Here is a 16,496-nt window from a genome sequence, read left to right as displayed (position 1 = left end):
GTTATAATATGTATTATTTTAATTAATATATGTTGCCTTCTACTGTAGTTGATGGTTTAGTGTACTTCCATGGGTGCTGGCATTGATGTGTGACGTCAGACTACTGCTTCTTCATGAAGTTGGAGTAGATGGGCTTGCTCCGTCTTTGAGTGGCATTCCATTGTACATTTTCTAGTAGGAGGTTGGAAATTTTTGTGCTCAAAGTTGTCTGGAATGCAGTTAAATACCGCCAATCCCCTGCTCTTCCACTGATCACAACCATTCGGTCAGTAAACTACAGCAGTCAGCAGCTATAGTGGCTGACTGAAACAGGACAGACTCTCAGTGATCTCATTTACTGTATATATACAATAACATAACAGTCACAGCACTCCTCCAACGCTCACAAAATACAGTTAATACATATACAGTCTGATACGTAAATTAGACTGAAAGTGCACATCCTAACATAGTATCTCTGTAATTTTATATTTACAAATTTCTGAACCAGTGCAACATTTGAAAGAACATGAAGCAGGGAAGTAACGATTAATCAGTTAGATACCAGTCAATTAATCAAAAAATTATTGAAATTACAATATGGCCACGGGCAATATCCACATAGCATAACCACAATGAAATTGCAATTTTGTGAAAAAGGAAGAATGTGTGAGGAAATAGCATTAAAATGAAGTACTATAGCGCTGCAGAGATGCCCTGCCCTACAAGTTTTGTTCTCCAGATGAAAGAAAACATGTTTGTTTGATACAGACCCCAACAAATATCACTTCATCACAATGTTAATAGTTTTTTTTTCAGTCAAAATGAAAATTGTAATGCAAAAATGATCATTTCCACTAAATGTATTGCATATCACAATTTGAATTTCAGTCAAATATTTGCCATATGAGTTTTGTTTTGTTTTTTTCGGATTTGAGCACACAGAGATACAAAGGTCTACAGCATGCACAATTCACTTGATCTCACTAACCTTTTTGTGCATGCATAAAAAACAAGGTAAATTAATTGCCAACAAGCCAATCAACATGCAATCAACCTGTATTTGAGTACACACACACACACACACACACACACACACACAGACACACACACACACACACACACACACACACACACTTCATTTCATGTATCAGCCACAAGAGAGAAAGTAGTATGCGGTTACAGCACCCTGCAATACAGACTTTTTTAAATAGCTTAAGTGGGCTATTAATACTCAACAGGGATGTTAGGATTTAGTCCTGGTACACTTTGCTTCTATTTAACAATGGCCTTAATAAGAGAGGTGAAGAGAGGTGAGTTTGTACACTGTGGAAGGGTTAAACATATCCTCACAATACCTTTCATTTTTCCTCAGTGCAGCGTTTCTTTTTTCTGGGAAGTTTGCCCTCATTCCAACTAAAAGTCAAAAGATAGATGGAGTTGGATGGCTTACAGATGGTAAAGCCCCTGAAGCAAACTGTCACATTGGGCTACATTCAGTAAATACAACTGACTTGACTATAAAAGTTTCAGTATTGAATAGGTCTGCACAATTAATTGAAATATCAGCAAAACTGCAGTTTGACCAAATGCAATATCCAAATCACAGAAGCTCAAATTTCTTGTTAAAAGGAAAATGTGAGACAAGACAACATTACAGTGAATCACTGTAGTGTTGCAGAGATATCATGGCAGACAAATGTGGTTCTCCAGATGTAGAAAAACATGTTTGTTTAGTACAGACCCCAACAAATGTTACATCAATATAATTGTAATAGTTTTTTTAGTGAAAATGAAACTTGTGATACAAACAATCATTCTCACTAATTGTGAATCAGCAATTGCAATATCTGTCAAAATAACCACAATATGATTTTTATTACCATATGACACAGCCCTTAAGCCAGTTTAACTGCAACTTACATATTAAGCTTTTTATAGCACATTTTCTAAGTGTGATATAAAAAGTAATGGGTGCTTTTGAATAAAAGTAGAATAAAAGTTGGTTTTCAAAATAATAAAAATTAATGGTACCACATGTTGTTCTGTTTCTAATTATTTGCATTTCTGACATGGTCCACTTGTGTAACTTAAGAGTATCAATAACACATTTAGTTTAGGGAGGATTATTTCGTTGTTATGGTTGTTCTGCAGTTTGAGGCAAGAGATTTGAATAAGATTTGAATAGCTCAGTTAGAAGCAGACAAGTGAAGGTGTTTCTTTGCATCCCGGAATAAAAAGGCAGTGCCTTGTTTTAAACGCATAACACACTGTTACCAATCTGCTGATCACCAAATCAGCAGAACAGAACTCTTCTTAGTCCAGAAAAGTGGCATATGGAGCTTCTGAATGCACAGGAGCCCTGCAGCTGGCAGGAAAATAGGTTGTACTTGTACTTTTAGTCAATCAGTTGTGAAAGAGAATATATGATATGGTCATTCTGGGCATTCATTAGCAACGCTTCTATAAACTGAGTTAAGAAAACAAATCTATCTTATGTGAAGGGAGACTTCTACAGTGAAGTGATAAAATCAGACAGCTGTTTTTAAAGCAACACAGGGCAACTAACAAGAGGGTCATGAGACCAAATCATCTGTGCTTGAAAATGAGCAACAGGTGCATCAATCAAAAACTGATGAATTATTTTAAATGTCTATCAGAGAGCAATCTCAAAAATCTTGACAACCAGTCAACTCACTTGTTCAGGTCCAACACAAAAAATAATGATTTGAATTACAGCTAACATGCCCCTTTCTCAATGGTTCTCATCAGGATGCCATGATTAAAGCTCATAGCTAAGAGCATCTCACTGAGAACAATCCACTGTCGGTTGAGACCATCTTTCAAGTGGCACAGATGTCTTCCAATAAGTGCATACGAAAATTACACTCTTTCATGAATTCTAAAATGACCAATCTTTGCAGTTATGGTGACAATTAATAAAAGGTAAAGACACTAATTGGTGAAGTTTTGAAAGTAACACTGCTGCACAGAACTATATCTTCATTCTGCATTTGATTTAATTTGTTGGCTCAGTAATTATTAGAGATGCACAATAGACATTGTTGCTGATAAATTATCAGCTGATATTGGTCTATGGAGCTATATCTGTATTGGCATATATTAGCCGATAAATATTGGCTTTACTAACATTTCACTTGACACATTATGTCAAAACGTTTTATTTGAATTCTTTTGCAAATGCTCTATAAAAAAAAGTTTAAAAACAAGTAAATTTGTGAACTTTTTTTGATGAATATTTCTAGAGAATCAGAACTGTTGTTTGTTGTTGTTGTCATAGTGATGCCAGATAGATTCGGTCAGAGCTGTGGAAAACTAAATCATCTTTTCTCACTACATGTAAGCCTATGTTATTCTCAAGAGAGCATAAAGTACAGAACTTCTTTTTAAAACACAAAAATTTGAAATTATTGGTTATCTTATCAGGATCAGTCATGAGAAGCACATAATTATTGGATATCTGTATCAGCACCTAAAAATCCAGATCATGTCTCCCTAGAACATAAAGGTGACTTTGTGGTTAACTTGTTATTCAGAAAGCAAATTCTGTGAAGTCACTCTAAGATTGCTGAAAATAATGTTGTTTACACCTCTGCTGGCCATGCATTGATCAAGTTCCAGCAGGGCACATCATGCTGTTCAAACATCATGGATGCTTTCTGGCCTGGAAGCCATGTTGGTGTTGCTGTCTCAGTTCTAAGAAACTCCATGTGTAATAATCCCACTTTCCCTGCTGTGAACAAACGAGGAGTCCATAATCACTCAAAGTGCAAAATCATATGAACAGAGCACACCCTGACAGACTGTCAGAACTGACCAATCAATAGAACATCTGCCTCATTACAAAGCATTTTTTACTACTACACAGAGTGACCAGGAAAACAGACACACTTGTGAGATATAATGAGGTGCAGTACAGTCAGTTCAATGACATGTTTTGAGGTGGTGTGTATCTGGACCACATATATTAAAAAGTGCATTATTAACAGGAAAGGTGTCACAATTCTCCAAATCCACGATTCAACGGGACTTTCAATTTTAAAGTCACAAGTGAATTTGATTTAAACATTTTTTTTTCTTTTGCACTGCTGGGCTGACAGTAAATGTACAGTGACAGTGGTGCTATAAATTTACAGTGTAGGTTTCAGTTAGTCAGTGAAAAAAGGCTGCACACAGGTTTTAGTTTTACACAAACAATAATAATGATTATTAATACGTATTAATAATGAATACATTCATTAAATGTCAGGAAAGTATGAATGTATGAAAAAATATATATTGCCCAGGCCTATATCACACAGCAAGTACTTTATTCCATCACTATCCTACTCTTCACCTGTGCTAAGTGTCAACTATACTTGAGGTCCAAACCTCGCAGGAGGTTGCAAGATAAATCTGAGGAATTCAAACATGGATCATAAGATAGAACAGAAGAAGAAAACACATTTCCACTTAAAATGTTTTTTTGTTTTGTGATCGTTTGTTTTGGGGGGTTTTTCAATCTTTGCTTTTTAGCTGCGATGAAACAAAGTGGAGGCCAGTTCTATAAACATGAAGTCTGTGACATATGGTGCAAACACACAGAATCCAGTGAGCACATATCGGGAAGTTCCAGACCACAACAAGGTCCAGCTAGTGGGTGACGTAATGTGAATTGGGTGGTGCTTGGTTTTGACTCATCCACTTTCAACATGGCAGCCGGGTCACAAACTGTCAGCTAAAAGGTACACTACACATTTCTGAAAAATATTTGAGGTGTGAAATACCCACTGCAGTAATACAATCTTGATTCATATTTGATCAGCAGTACCTACTTTGCCAGTTTAATCCGACTTTTGTGAGCCCGGTGAATTCTGCAGGATGGACTAATTTGCATAAAGTTGATGTTGTGTGGAGATTATGCAATTTCAGATAAGTCTCACTGTGCCATATCATCACACACCACACAGCCGGCTCCTGCTCTCCATTGAAAATGAATAGGATCCATTGTGTCTATACTATTACTACATTAGTGAGCGAGTGAAGTATTCTCTTTTCCCGATTGGCCCTAGCCCTTTCAAAATGAGAAGGCGTGAAGATTACTTATGTACCCTAACGTCCCATTCAGATGAGCACAAGCCCAATCCTCTAAGACTAGTGGGTTCATCCCTTGTTTATTCTACACCCACTTACTACATGGGACCTACCTTGTCTCACCTTATGTATAAGAGGAGCTGAGACCAGACAATGAGCTCTCAAAGTAGTTTTTTGTTCAGCTAGTCAAAGGAACTGGTGGGGTCAGTTTTATAAAAGGCTGCGCTTATACTCAGAACCTGGAGTTACGGTGCATAACTAATATTCTATTTTATATAGGCTTTGCCCTCTAAAGCTATTGGTAGTGGGATAAGGGTGAAGCAGGATGAGGTCCATGCCACACTGAATCTGCATATACAACACACACCCACTTCAGGAGAGATCAGTAATCATAAGGGAATGAAACTGGAAAACAACATAAAACCTACAGCTGTGGGAAGCGGAGACAATGGTATTGAACTGTATCTGTCCAGCATAGAGCAGAGCAGGAGAGAAAACAAATCTCCACACACCGAGAGTAAGAGTGCATGGTTAAAGCACCCCAAATAACAATCACTCTGACAAAACACTCAATATAGAGTGAGTCATCAAAAAACAAGAACCTTTCCACAGATAGAAACCAATGAAAGAGCAGCATCCAGAAATGTAGTCAACTTCTCTGGGGCCCAAGGTCATCTGAAATTGACTGCCACAAAGTGGCAAAGTGGGGTGTGGTCTGAGTCCGCATTTCAAAGATAAAGTGATATATCACAATGGTAAAAATGCCCCGTCCTAATTTTTTGCAGTAGATGCAAGTCAGTGGGTACAATAGCTTGAATTGTGAAGGAAGACGAAAGAAATCAACAATAGAATTGCATGTGGCCTTCACAAAAACAAATTGTGTTTCTTTTTGAGATGTACATCTGTGAGCTAATGTGTGCAGATGTTAATGCTGTCAAGCTGTTATCAGATATTTAGATGTAATGGCAGGTTGCTGTCATGGGCCTGATGCTTAATTCCGACTGACAGTCTGCCTGAAAGAATCCATTCATTCTGAGATCCAGGAATACAATCAGAAACACTACATGTGGTAGATGTTATTACTTATGCCTGGAGGACAAAACTGAGTCTTGCTAGACTAGATGAATTCAGTCTAAAAATGCCTGGCCTTTTAATGGGAAGTTGTCCACATTTTTTTCATTTTTGGATTGAGAGGAGTTGTGACTTGTAATATATACCCTACTCATTAACTGTTAGAGAGCATGTTGTCAAAATGACTTCTCTTCTAAGTTATTCAATCTTTTTTGGTCTTCTTAAGAAAAAGAGCCACTGGCTTTTTCTAGTATTAGCCTGCATCTGATTCAGAAATTTAGTTCAGGTTGTGACTAGAATGAGCCCATGATACATTATATGTTGTGGTGAAAGGACCTTAAAGAATACAGTTCTCCAGCCAGTGAGTCTGTGTGTGCATTATCCTCTTCCTGGTTATCATCACTCAAGGATGAAAGACGGTGCTCCAATTATAACAATGACAGGGACATGTTAAATAAGGTCCTGCAAGGCTTCCCATGTATAAAAAAGGTTTATTGGATTGAATCCATTTGGAAGGCACACTATTCCAAGTAAATGGATATGACACTGTAATTCCACTCTCAATTTACTATAGGCTTCCCTTGGAAACATGCCAAAACATCTAGAAATGTATTTGCTAGAATTTGGCGGCCAATTTGATACACTCAGTGGCTACTACATTAGCTACACCTGTTGTCACCTGGTCAGATGATCAACTATTTCTGTAGTGATTGATGACAGAGACAGAATTTACCATAAAAACTGCACAGCTTTATGTATCAATCCTGTCTTGTGTCAAACCAACAGCAGATGGTTGTGTAATGGTGTGCAAAATGTTTTCTTTCCAAGTGAGAAGATAAATGAAACTGCCCTCACTGGCATTGTTGCTAACCATAATTATCTTTCAAACAGATAATATGCCAATATAACCATTGTCATCTCAACATATTTGCAGGAACATAAAAGTGACTTTATTTCAGTCGAGTAACCTGCACAGTCTAAACGTCTGAACATGCTAAAGCACCTTTTGTTAGAAGGGGAGGGTCACAGCATGAATGCACGGTTTAAAATCTGAAAGCACTATTGAACCAACAATATTAACCAGCATGAAGCAAAATCGCTACAGAGAACACAAAAATGCCTCCAACAACTCAAGCTGTTCTGAAGACAAAAGGCGCCATTACACAACACAGCCACTTACTCTACTATTCCTTTTTAGTAAAGATCTAACAGCATGAGAAACCAATATTAGCAGACTTTTAGCAGATTTTTTACTCTTTCAACACAATGTCTCAAACAATTTAACAGAGAATCATCTAACCAGCCCTCAAGTCATGCAATCATCTGTAATATGTGCAGCCACATGAAGAAAAAAACAAAACCCACACACACAAAGCGTACTGAAAACACAGGCATAAGCCTGTGCCTATCTACTTCTGTAGTTTGGATGATTTGATCAAATAATGATGCACCGCAGGCTCGTACTATAACTGAGTCACTTACCTAGGGTCTGTTTTATTTTGCCTTTTATCTTCCTACAGCATTGTTTGACTTTAACCTTTCTTCAACCAGAGCATCACTGAGATTAAAAAAATATGTTTTCCAAAATCATCTTGGTTGCATTAGGACACAAGCGATGGGAATTTCTATTGCAGATACTTGATGGAGACCTTTTGTTAAAGTATCATGAAACTATCCAATATGCTTGTAGAGGTGAAGTTAATGTGAAGCATTTTATTTTCATCATTTCTGATTTACTCTCTTCACCCTACTTTTCCCTTGAATTTTAGAGAATTAAATGCCCACCTGACCCATCTGGAAGAACACTGAGTACTACATCAGAAAATAAATAACAAGGTGAAAAAACTAGAACAATATTTTTTACCCAAACTACTGAAAAGAAAAACTACTAGAGACACTGGAAAATTTGTGTGTGCAACAAATTCTGACACATTTTAACTGTCAACGATCCTGACTAATAATGTGCCATAGACACCAAGAAGGGAATGATTTTGAGGCCTTACCTCTGAATTTCTTGGGTGGGTTGTTGAGGTCGCCTGTGTCTGGTTGTACCACACAGCGGTCATCCACAAGCCTGGGGACACAGAAATCATTATGATGAGTCAATTACTCAAGACACATGCAACTTAAATAGACTTTAAACCTCAATATACCCTTTAAAAACCTTTATTTTCCATACATGAACAAACAGATAAAACTGACATTTATGTTATAACAAAATCCTTTAAAAGGCAAAATATGTAAGTATAAGCCACCAGTCAAATTACTCCATACTCCAAATTAATAAGGGGGCAACATATCACCAGAGTAACTGTTGCTAACTGTAGTTGCCATTTGCTACTCTGGAAAGGGAGCTCAGTGCACTGGGGGATGTTGGTTTTTTGGATCCCTGGGAGAGTGAAGTTTTTGGACCCAGGGTGGTGGGGGACCCAGCGGGGAGCGCTGGCAATAAGTGATGCTCGCAAGGACACCATAACCTGGCAAGTGGGCAACAGTGGGCCTCCCAGTAAACACGGCCAGTCCGGGACAGAACGCAGCCACTGACAGAAGTCAGTTTGGCGACAGGGAATACAGTAGTGAGATGATTTCCTTAAATGAATATAAAAATTTAGCAAACAGAAACCAGTGGTGAAATGTGAGTGGGTGATATGACACACAGTCCTGTCACTGGTGTCACACTATTCCACACGTGGCAGATGCAGCAATGAAGAAGAAGACTGCTAGTACGTAGTGTCAGGTGTAAACAATGTAGATTTAAAACATTTTAACAAACTCGATTTGCAAATGTTTTGATCTGGAGCTCATAATACATTTGCAAATATGATTTTTAAAACATTCTAGGATAGCTAAAGGATACACAATAAGTTTTGGTGAGAAACACCATGTAACTTTGTTTGTTTATAAGAAAACTCCTCAGGGCACCTTTAAATGGAAGAGAGACACTGTTAACAGTATTAGTAACACTTGTGCTTTCTCAGCTATGTCAAGTCTAAATGTCTACAGTGAGAAACAGGCACAGAAACTGATTTCAGAATCAGAAGTGTCTGCTCATTCTTGACACATGAATGGCAAGATAGAGACACATTTCATTGTATTGACAACAAACATTACATTGGAAACACGGGTAAGTTCTAGTGTTCACTATTCTCCAACACCTGAGTTCAAAGAGTTTATCTTCTATCAGGCGGTTTAAACTGTCTAAACCTCTTCCACCCACTGAAGGAGTACGACCCACCACACTAAAAAAAGGCTGTGCTAACATAGCTTTCTGAAGTTTAAAATGAATGGAGCAAGGGTAACGGGGCTACTCTGCATTCCTGCCTAAAATGTATTTATTGAGCATTATGAAATGAAATATGTGTTGCAGCAGAGGCTGTCTACAAAGAACGGGGAGGATGAAGTTATAGATTTCTCAACTGGGGCGTAAGTGACAGACTGTACCATCATAGTACGTGTGAACAACAGGGAAATCACAGCCTTTTTAAAAGAATGCAATAACAGCTCTATCTCATCATTACTCTTCAGTAGCACCATTAATCTGTTGTCTTGTAATTCTCCAATTAACAATGTATGTTGACAAAAGTGACAAAACAGTATGAAAATTTCATATCACGATAGGGTTGATCAGTTATTAATTTTTTTTTAAACTTTGTCATGTTGCAGAGATGTCTCGTCCTACATATCATATTCCATTGGTTCCCAACCTGGGGTCCGGGCCTCCCTTAGTGGGTTCCAGAAATCACAGGGGGTCCCCAGGACTTTCTCTGCTCTGAGGTCCTCAAAATCAGATTTGCACATGCCAACTATAATCACTATTTCAGGGTTTCTACACCTTTTCCAAAGTTGAATTCAAGCCCTTTTCAAGCATTTTCAAGCTTTTCCAGCACCATACAGCTGTGGTAAATGGCATATTTATATACAAAATGATTATTTATTCTCTTCATCACATTAAATCAGATGATGTTGTGCTATTATCTACCCAAATTATGTTTTGCGACAGAATTCTACAGACGTGACAAATGTAAAAAAAAAAGTTTCATGAAAGTTTCATGTTTCAAAGGAAAAAAAGAATCACTGTCATACTCTGCAGACTCAAGAAAGCATCTATTTGGTACAGATCCTTGCAAAGATCACACCATAATAATTTTTAATATGTTTTTCAATGAAAATGATAATAACAATGGAAAAATGAATTCACTTTAATATCACAAACCATATTGCAAGTGTCAGTCAAAGTAATCACAATTAGATATTTTATTGATCTTTCAGTCTGATTTCACCCTCACAGTGACCAAAATTATCACACTCATCAGTATTATCAGGGTATTGTCAAAATGTGGTGAAAATGCTCAAAAAGTTCTGATAGACTGAGATCATTTTTAAAAAATGGCATCATGCCCTATGCAATCTGAACAAACCTACGGTGCATGCTGCGCTTGTGACTGTGAGACTCTTGCAAACTTTGGCTGATTCTGAGCAGTATTTAGTGCAGGTTTTTCACAATCAGATAAGTTTTTCATAATCCGTAAAATTTGACATGGCACTACTAATCGTCAGGAATTTTACTGTAGTTTATTGTGAAACTAGTAATCATTTCAAACTTGTATAACACTTTTTTTGAACTTGACAGCATCATCATACCCAGGTATTCTCGGGAACCCCCTGGGAATACTATCAGATTGTAGTTCAGCACAAATACAACACTGCTCTAGCCAGTCCAGTCAGACACATCTTTTTATAGCTCATGCAGTATACACTGCAACACAGGAGCAGAAATCACATGGTGCGAGAATCTCCTCTACAGCCATACAGCCTTGATTACACTGACGCACTGTTGGGCGAAGGTCCAAAAAGAACAGGAGTTTCAGGGGTCATCAGCATCCAAGGTCAAGAGGAAACCTCCTCTTGCATTCTGAGATACATTTTCACAGCTACATCCCATTCTCCAAGCACCGAGACATGGGGTAGCATCCTCTGAGCCAGCAGTGGTCCAGGTGGTTGCAGCTATCTCTCAGGGGGTCACATTCAGTCTGCTGACAGCAAACGCAATGCCTAATACAATCATGCTATTTATAGTTCCGTCCTCTATGCTCTTTTCTTTAACAGGAGCTCACAGCAGCATTGGTGGGGGGGTGGGTGATTACTAGGTATAACAATATGAGATGGGAAATTTGACAAACGAGCTCTGTCATAGTGGCAGTCTTCAAAGCTGTGCACACATTTGTTGCCATGGCGGGTGACGCACAACGCTAAACTGTGAAAGAGCATGGTTTCTGAGAGCTGGCGAGGAGGAGGGCTCAGCACGGCCAGTGCTGAGTGGCAAATAGAAGAGTGGCATGGCAAGAGGAGGGAGACGGCAGCACTTACAAAGGTGAGGACAACGCATATGCTGTGCTTATTTTCACCTTTGGAGAAGAAAAACAAACACCTTTGGGTTGAAAATAACAGGGAAAAAGAGGAAAGAGAGGGTCTGCAAGAAAGTAACGTCTTGAAAACAAAGCCTGACGTGTCATGTTTAATATGCTGTCAGATATGCCAGACAGGGACATTCACATCAATGATTGCCGTCTCTCTGACTGCATCTTCTTCTTTTAGCCTCCTGTTATTTCTGTGACTCTCAATTGTATGTCAAGATTTGCTCCATTTGCACATAATGAGATGCACTTTTAACTTGTGGCCTACAATTAGGGAGGAGGGAAGACGTCAAGTAGTTAAATAAATGGAGCTCAGCATGTAACAGGAAGAGACAGGGTAATTTGAGAGTACCAACTGAGCGCACACTATCAAGGATATAAAAGGAGAGCTACAACTTCAATGACTTCAATGAGTTATTCTTTAGAACATGTACAATACTTGGCAGACGCTGCTATGAAGAGTGACTCGGTACATTACTCTGTACTCATAGATAAAATAAAGTCATCAGATTGCAGGGAAATATATTAGACTAAATGATTAATTGATTAGAAATGTTTAGTATATAAAATGTCACAATGCTCATCACAATTTCTCAGAGCCCAAACTGACATCTTCAAATTTCTTCTTTTGCCCAATCAACAGTCAAAAATTCAAAGACACATTTAAGGCATTTAAGAAACTGGAACCATATTTAACATTTTTGCTTGAAAAATGACTGACACAATCTATCGAATTTACCTGGGGCAAGAGAAATGCCATGTTGGTCTAGTTAACCTAGCAACTCACTTGCCAGGTAAGTTGCAAAAAATAATTAAACTATTAAACTATCAATAATGATTAAAGTAATTTTTCCTGCAAAAATGGCAGAAAATAATTTTTTTACCCTTTCAAATATGAGGATTTCTTATTATCATTACATTTAACTGAGTCTTTGTGTCTTTAACTGACAAATCAAGACATTTAAAGACACCTTGGACTTTGAGAGACTGGAGTAAATATTTTTCACTAATTGCTGACATTTTATGGACCCTACAGCCCTAGACTCAACAAGACTATTAACTTGAGTCTTTGTTGTTATTTGATAACTACTAATAAATTAACAATATGTACATGGGCAAGTAAAAATTGACTTCGAGCAAGCAGATTTCTTTTCTTGGATCTACCAATCAACTAATCATTGCAGCTCTAGACTGCAGCCTATGTTCATAACAGTAAGAGGTACATACACATGTAGTCATTAACTCTGACGTTGAAAAACAAACTTCATCTGGTTCTGTTCTAAAATGCTCAACATTAAAGGTGTTGAAACCTGGTAGATCACATCTCTATATAGTATGTGGAGCTGGCAACTATGTCAAATGGGATTTACAAAAACACAAAAGATGGGGTTCAGAAATACGATAAATTATGCAAACAAATTATAGCAGAGCAAATGGGGTCTGTCAATATCTGGGAAAAATAAATACTTGAGGGCTCAATCCACATACATTTTGAGGAGGTGGGTCTTCAGTCTGTGTTTAAAGATAGAAAGCTATTTTACCATCTTTCATTTCCTTCTCTGGTTTAGCTATTAATTCAGGTCCAAATCTGTCTCTGCATACCTCAACTAAATTCCCATAACTGAAAACAGCTATTTTTTTTTTTTTTTTTTTTTTTTCAGAAAAATTGGTTTCTTTGTTTCACTGGAATTGGATCACCTATTATTCACCACAAAATGTGGAGGAACAAATGGCTAATGCTTATGTTGACACTTTGGTAATTGACACCGACCAAGCAGAGGCATTAAATCCATCCATTATATGAATCCAGTCATTATACTTCCCCATTAGCTCAACACAGCCACCTCTCTGGCTCAAAAACAGTTTATTTTGCACCCTGTGCTGTGTAACAGTTGTGTATTCTGCACAATGAGGGACAGAAGCTCCATCCATTCAGGAATCCTACAGCATGAGGTGGTGGGAAAGTGGAGGTAGTGAAAGGGTCATGAAAAGCCACATAAAACAAGCAGACTCACCCTAAAGTGCTGATAAATCCATTGGTGGAGCCCTCTGCATACAGGGAACAAATGTCCCCAATATGGAGGAAACTGGACATTTTGTCCGACATGGTTCCTCAGGGTTGACTACACCTGCAAAAGAAAGACACCACAGGTCTTAGTTCAGTCACTACATATGGCAGAGCTCAGTAACATCACATGCTTATTAAATATTTCAGTCAGTCAATTAACTGATCAAGAAAAAATAACGAATTTTGATAATCTATTAGTTGTATAAATCATTTGTTATGTTATTTGCTTGTTACAGCTCCATGCTCCTGCACACATAGGTTGTCAATAGTTGATTTACTTTAAAAGAAACAGTAAACAGCAGCAGTTATGATCACTTAGGGAGATTTATAAACATTTTTATGACACTGACTCTACTCAAGTTTGTGGTCAGTTGGGACCATCTGGATTTTTTTAACCCATCCTCAGACCACCACCAAATTAATATTATTACAATTAGACATAAATAACTTAACTATAAAGCAAATTTTTGCCCTACATGGAAGTGTCCTGTGCATTTTCTTTATATGGGTTCTCTACTTTTCAATTTAGAGCATAGCCATTTAACGGACAAAAATACCACAAAGAGTGCTTAGCTTTACAGCTTTTTCATGTTGGACACATTTGTGTAAGGCAGTGGCAGTGGTTCTTCAAGTAGCAACTTCACCCAGAAAAATTAGGTTGGTGATTGTGACCCCAAAATTCACATTATATCACTGGTACAGGTGATGTAATGTAAGAAGCTGATTCTTGGTGCTCATTACATGCTGCTTTCCGCTGTATATTATTCTCTTTTATTCTCTTCAACCACCTGACGACCGCAAGGCATTATCTCTCAGCCTCCTTGGGGGTCCCAACCCCCAGGTTAGGAACCACTGGTGTGATACACCTGCATAGAATTAGGCCTACTAAAAAAATTAAATTAAGAAAAATAAAGTGAAATCAATACATGTTCATATTCAATTTAGGTCATAGTCTTTAGTCTGTTTCCAGGTTGAGAGAATATAAACCTGTGTGAAAGAATCCACAACCACAGGGATTAAAGTTGTCAACTAGTCTAATATTTCTCTGGGATGTTGTTCTCATTGAAACCACTAATACTAAATTTGACTAAGATTTTAGCTAAAAATTCTGTCATTTTTCATTATACACACGTTCATTTCTGTAACACTGAAGTGCGTATGAAGCTTATGGTCATATTTACCCAGACTCAGGTGTCCCACGGTACTCCATACGACTGTGACACATACACTAACCTACATAAAGTTTATATTTTGTTCTGTTTAATCTTTTGCGACACTGTGTAATCCAATTTGAACGTCTTGTGACATATTCTAACGTTCTTATGTCTTCAAATGGGACACAAACATGTCTGCTTACCAGCTAAATTAAATGTCAAGTCGCCTCATTTTGGTAGCGCACGAGCTGCAGCTGCACAACAGCAACAAATGAGCGCGTGGGCTACTTCCTCGACAGGGATGCTTTCAGCTCAGTGACAAAATGAACAATGCCCCGGCTGGAAAACTACAGATGGAGAAGAGACTTTTACCTGCCAGAGATGAGAGAAGGCGTCAAAGATAGAGAGCGAGAGAAACGTGTGAAGAAGTGGGTCAGCACAGGATAATTTCCACAGCGCTATCCTCGGTTAAGTCCATGGTGGTGAAACTCCAGGTAAGAGCAGGCTGAGCGGCGTTATCTCTGACAGCTGAATGCGTCCTCGGCAACAATCCGCTTCTTACCTCCTCCACATGTCACCAAGGGAGGGAACGCCCCTTTCGTTACTATTTATACTGCCGCAGAGCTCTCTGGGTAATGGAGTCCTTTCAGGCATTTAAACTGCTGTTACCTGCAGTGCTCATGATAACTAACTGATAGTCTAACAGATCTTTTTCACAGCAGCCATTTTGACATCATTTTGATATAAAATAGAAGGGTAGACACAGGTGTTACTAATGATGCTAATTAAGATCCTGTCCATTTAGTTCAAACAGAGACAGTTTGCTCTTATTGCACATGCTGAAAAGTCTCTGGTACACTAAACAGAACGTCACCTTAATTAGTATCTTCACACCTGTCTCCCTAATATTTCATGTCAAAATGGCTGCTGTGAAAAAGGTCAGTTCAAAGAGGATTTGTTGTCTTGACAGAAGCCTATTGAAAAACAAATATCAATAATAATAATAATAATAATAATAATAATAATAATAATAATAATACTTATGTTAAACCTAGTGGCATAGCTGTCAAGAACAGCATGAGGGAATTTCTTCATACATTTTGGCAGTTAAAGGTCAAAGGTCGCTGTGATCTCACATCCATCCCAGTCTCATGAACAGAATACCTCAGGAATGCTTGGAGGGGATTTCTTCATGGTACGAACATCTACTTGGAATTAGGAACTTTGGTTGTCAAAGATCAGAGGTCACTGTGACCTCGCAAAACACATTTTAATAACTTTTAATAACCAAAATATATGTAATTGTAATCCTTTACAGTTACTGAGACAAAATGTGTAATTAAATTACAGTTACTAATCAAAATGTTGGTGATTACAAAGTAGTTATATCCAAATATTCTTTTTGATGGAAACCTGCACGTCACATACGTTACTTTTCTAGTTTTATTTTAGTTTATTTTAACAAAATAATAAAAATGATAATAGTAAATATTGTTATATTCTGTGCCTCTATTAACCATATCTTAACAGCTGGATGGATTGTCATTGTGTACACACATTCATTGTTCCCAGATGATGAATCCTATGACTTAGGTGATCCACTGACTTTCAACTATTGTCATCATCAGTTTGAAGTTTCCATTTGTCCAAGTTTGGTTTATGACCAAATAGAAATTGTTTTGTGCTGCCATATTGATATGAAGGTCCTGTTCCATG

The 16,496-nt window shown here is 37.8% G+C and overlaps 1 protein-coding gene across 1 annotated transcript in view; it reads right to left on the bottom strand.

The window, feature by feature from the left end:
* Window positions 1-15,296, bottom strand: part of itpr1b (inositol 1,4,5-trisphosphate receptor, type 1b) — a 120,365-nt gene extending 105,069 nt beyond the window's left edge. Inside the window, exons 1-3 of the mRNA XM_084727939.1 lie at window positions 15,153-15,296; window positions 13,574-13,687; window positions 8,148-8,218 (exon numbers count right to left, since the gene is read on the bottom strand). Of these exons, the coding sequence (XP_084584065.1) occupies window positions 8,148-8,218; window positions 13,574-13,665 (163 nt within the window). The 5' untranslated portion in view covers window positions 13,666-13,687; window positions 15,153-15,296. The remainder of the gene's footprint in view (window positions 1-8,147; window positions 8,219-13,573; window positions 13,688-15,152) is intronic.
* Between the last annotated feature and the right edge of the window lie 1,200 nt (window positions 15,297-16,496).

This window comes from Lutjanus erythropterus, chromosome 2, assembly GCF_056507025.1.
Source record: "Lutjanus erythropterus isolate fLutEry1 chromosome 2, fLutEry1.hap2, whole genome shotgun sequence".
In the NCBI taxonomy this organism is placed as follows: Eukaryota; Metazoa; Chordata; class Actinopteri; order Lutjaniformes; family Lutjanidae; genus Lutjanus; species Lutjanus erythropterus.
The sequence above is the reverse complement of the archived record's forward strand: the minus strand, read 5'-3'. Positions and strand labels throughout refer to the sequence as shown.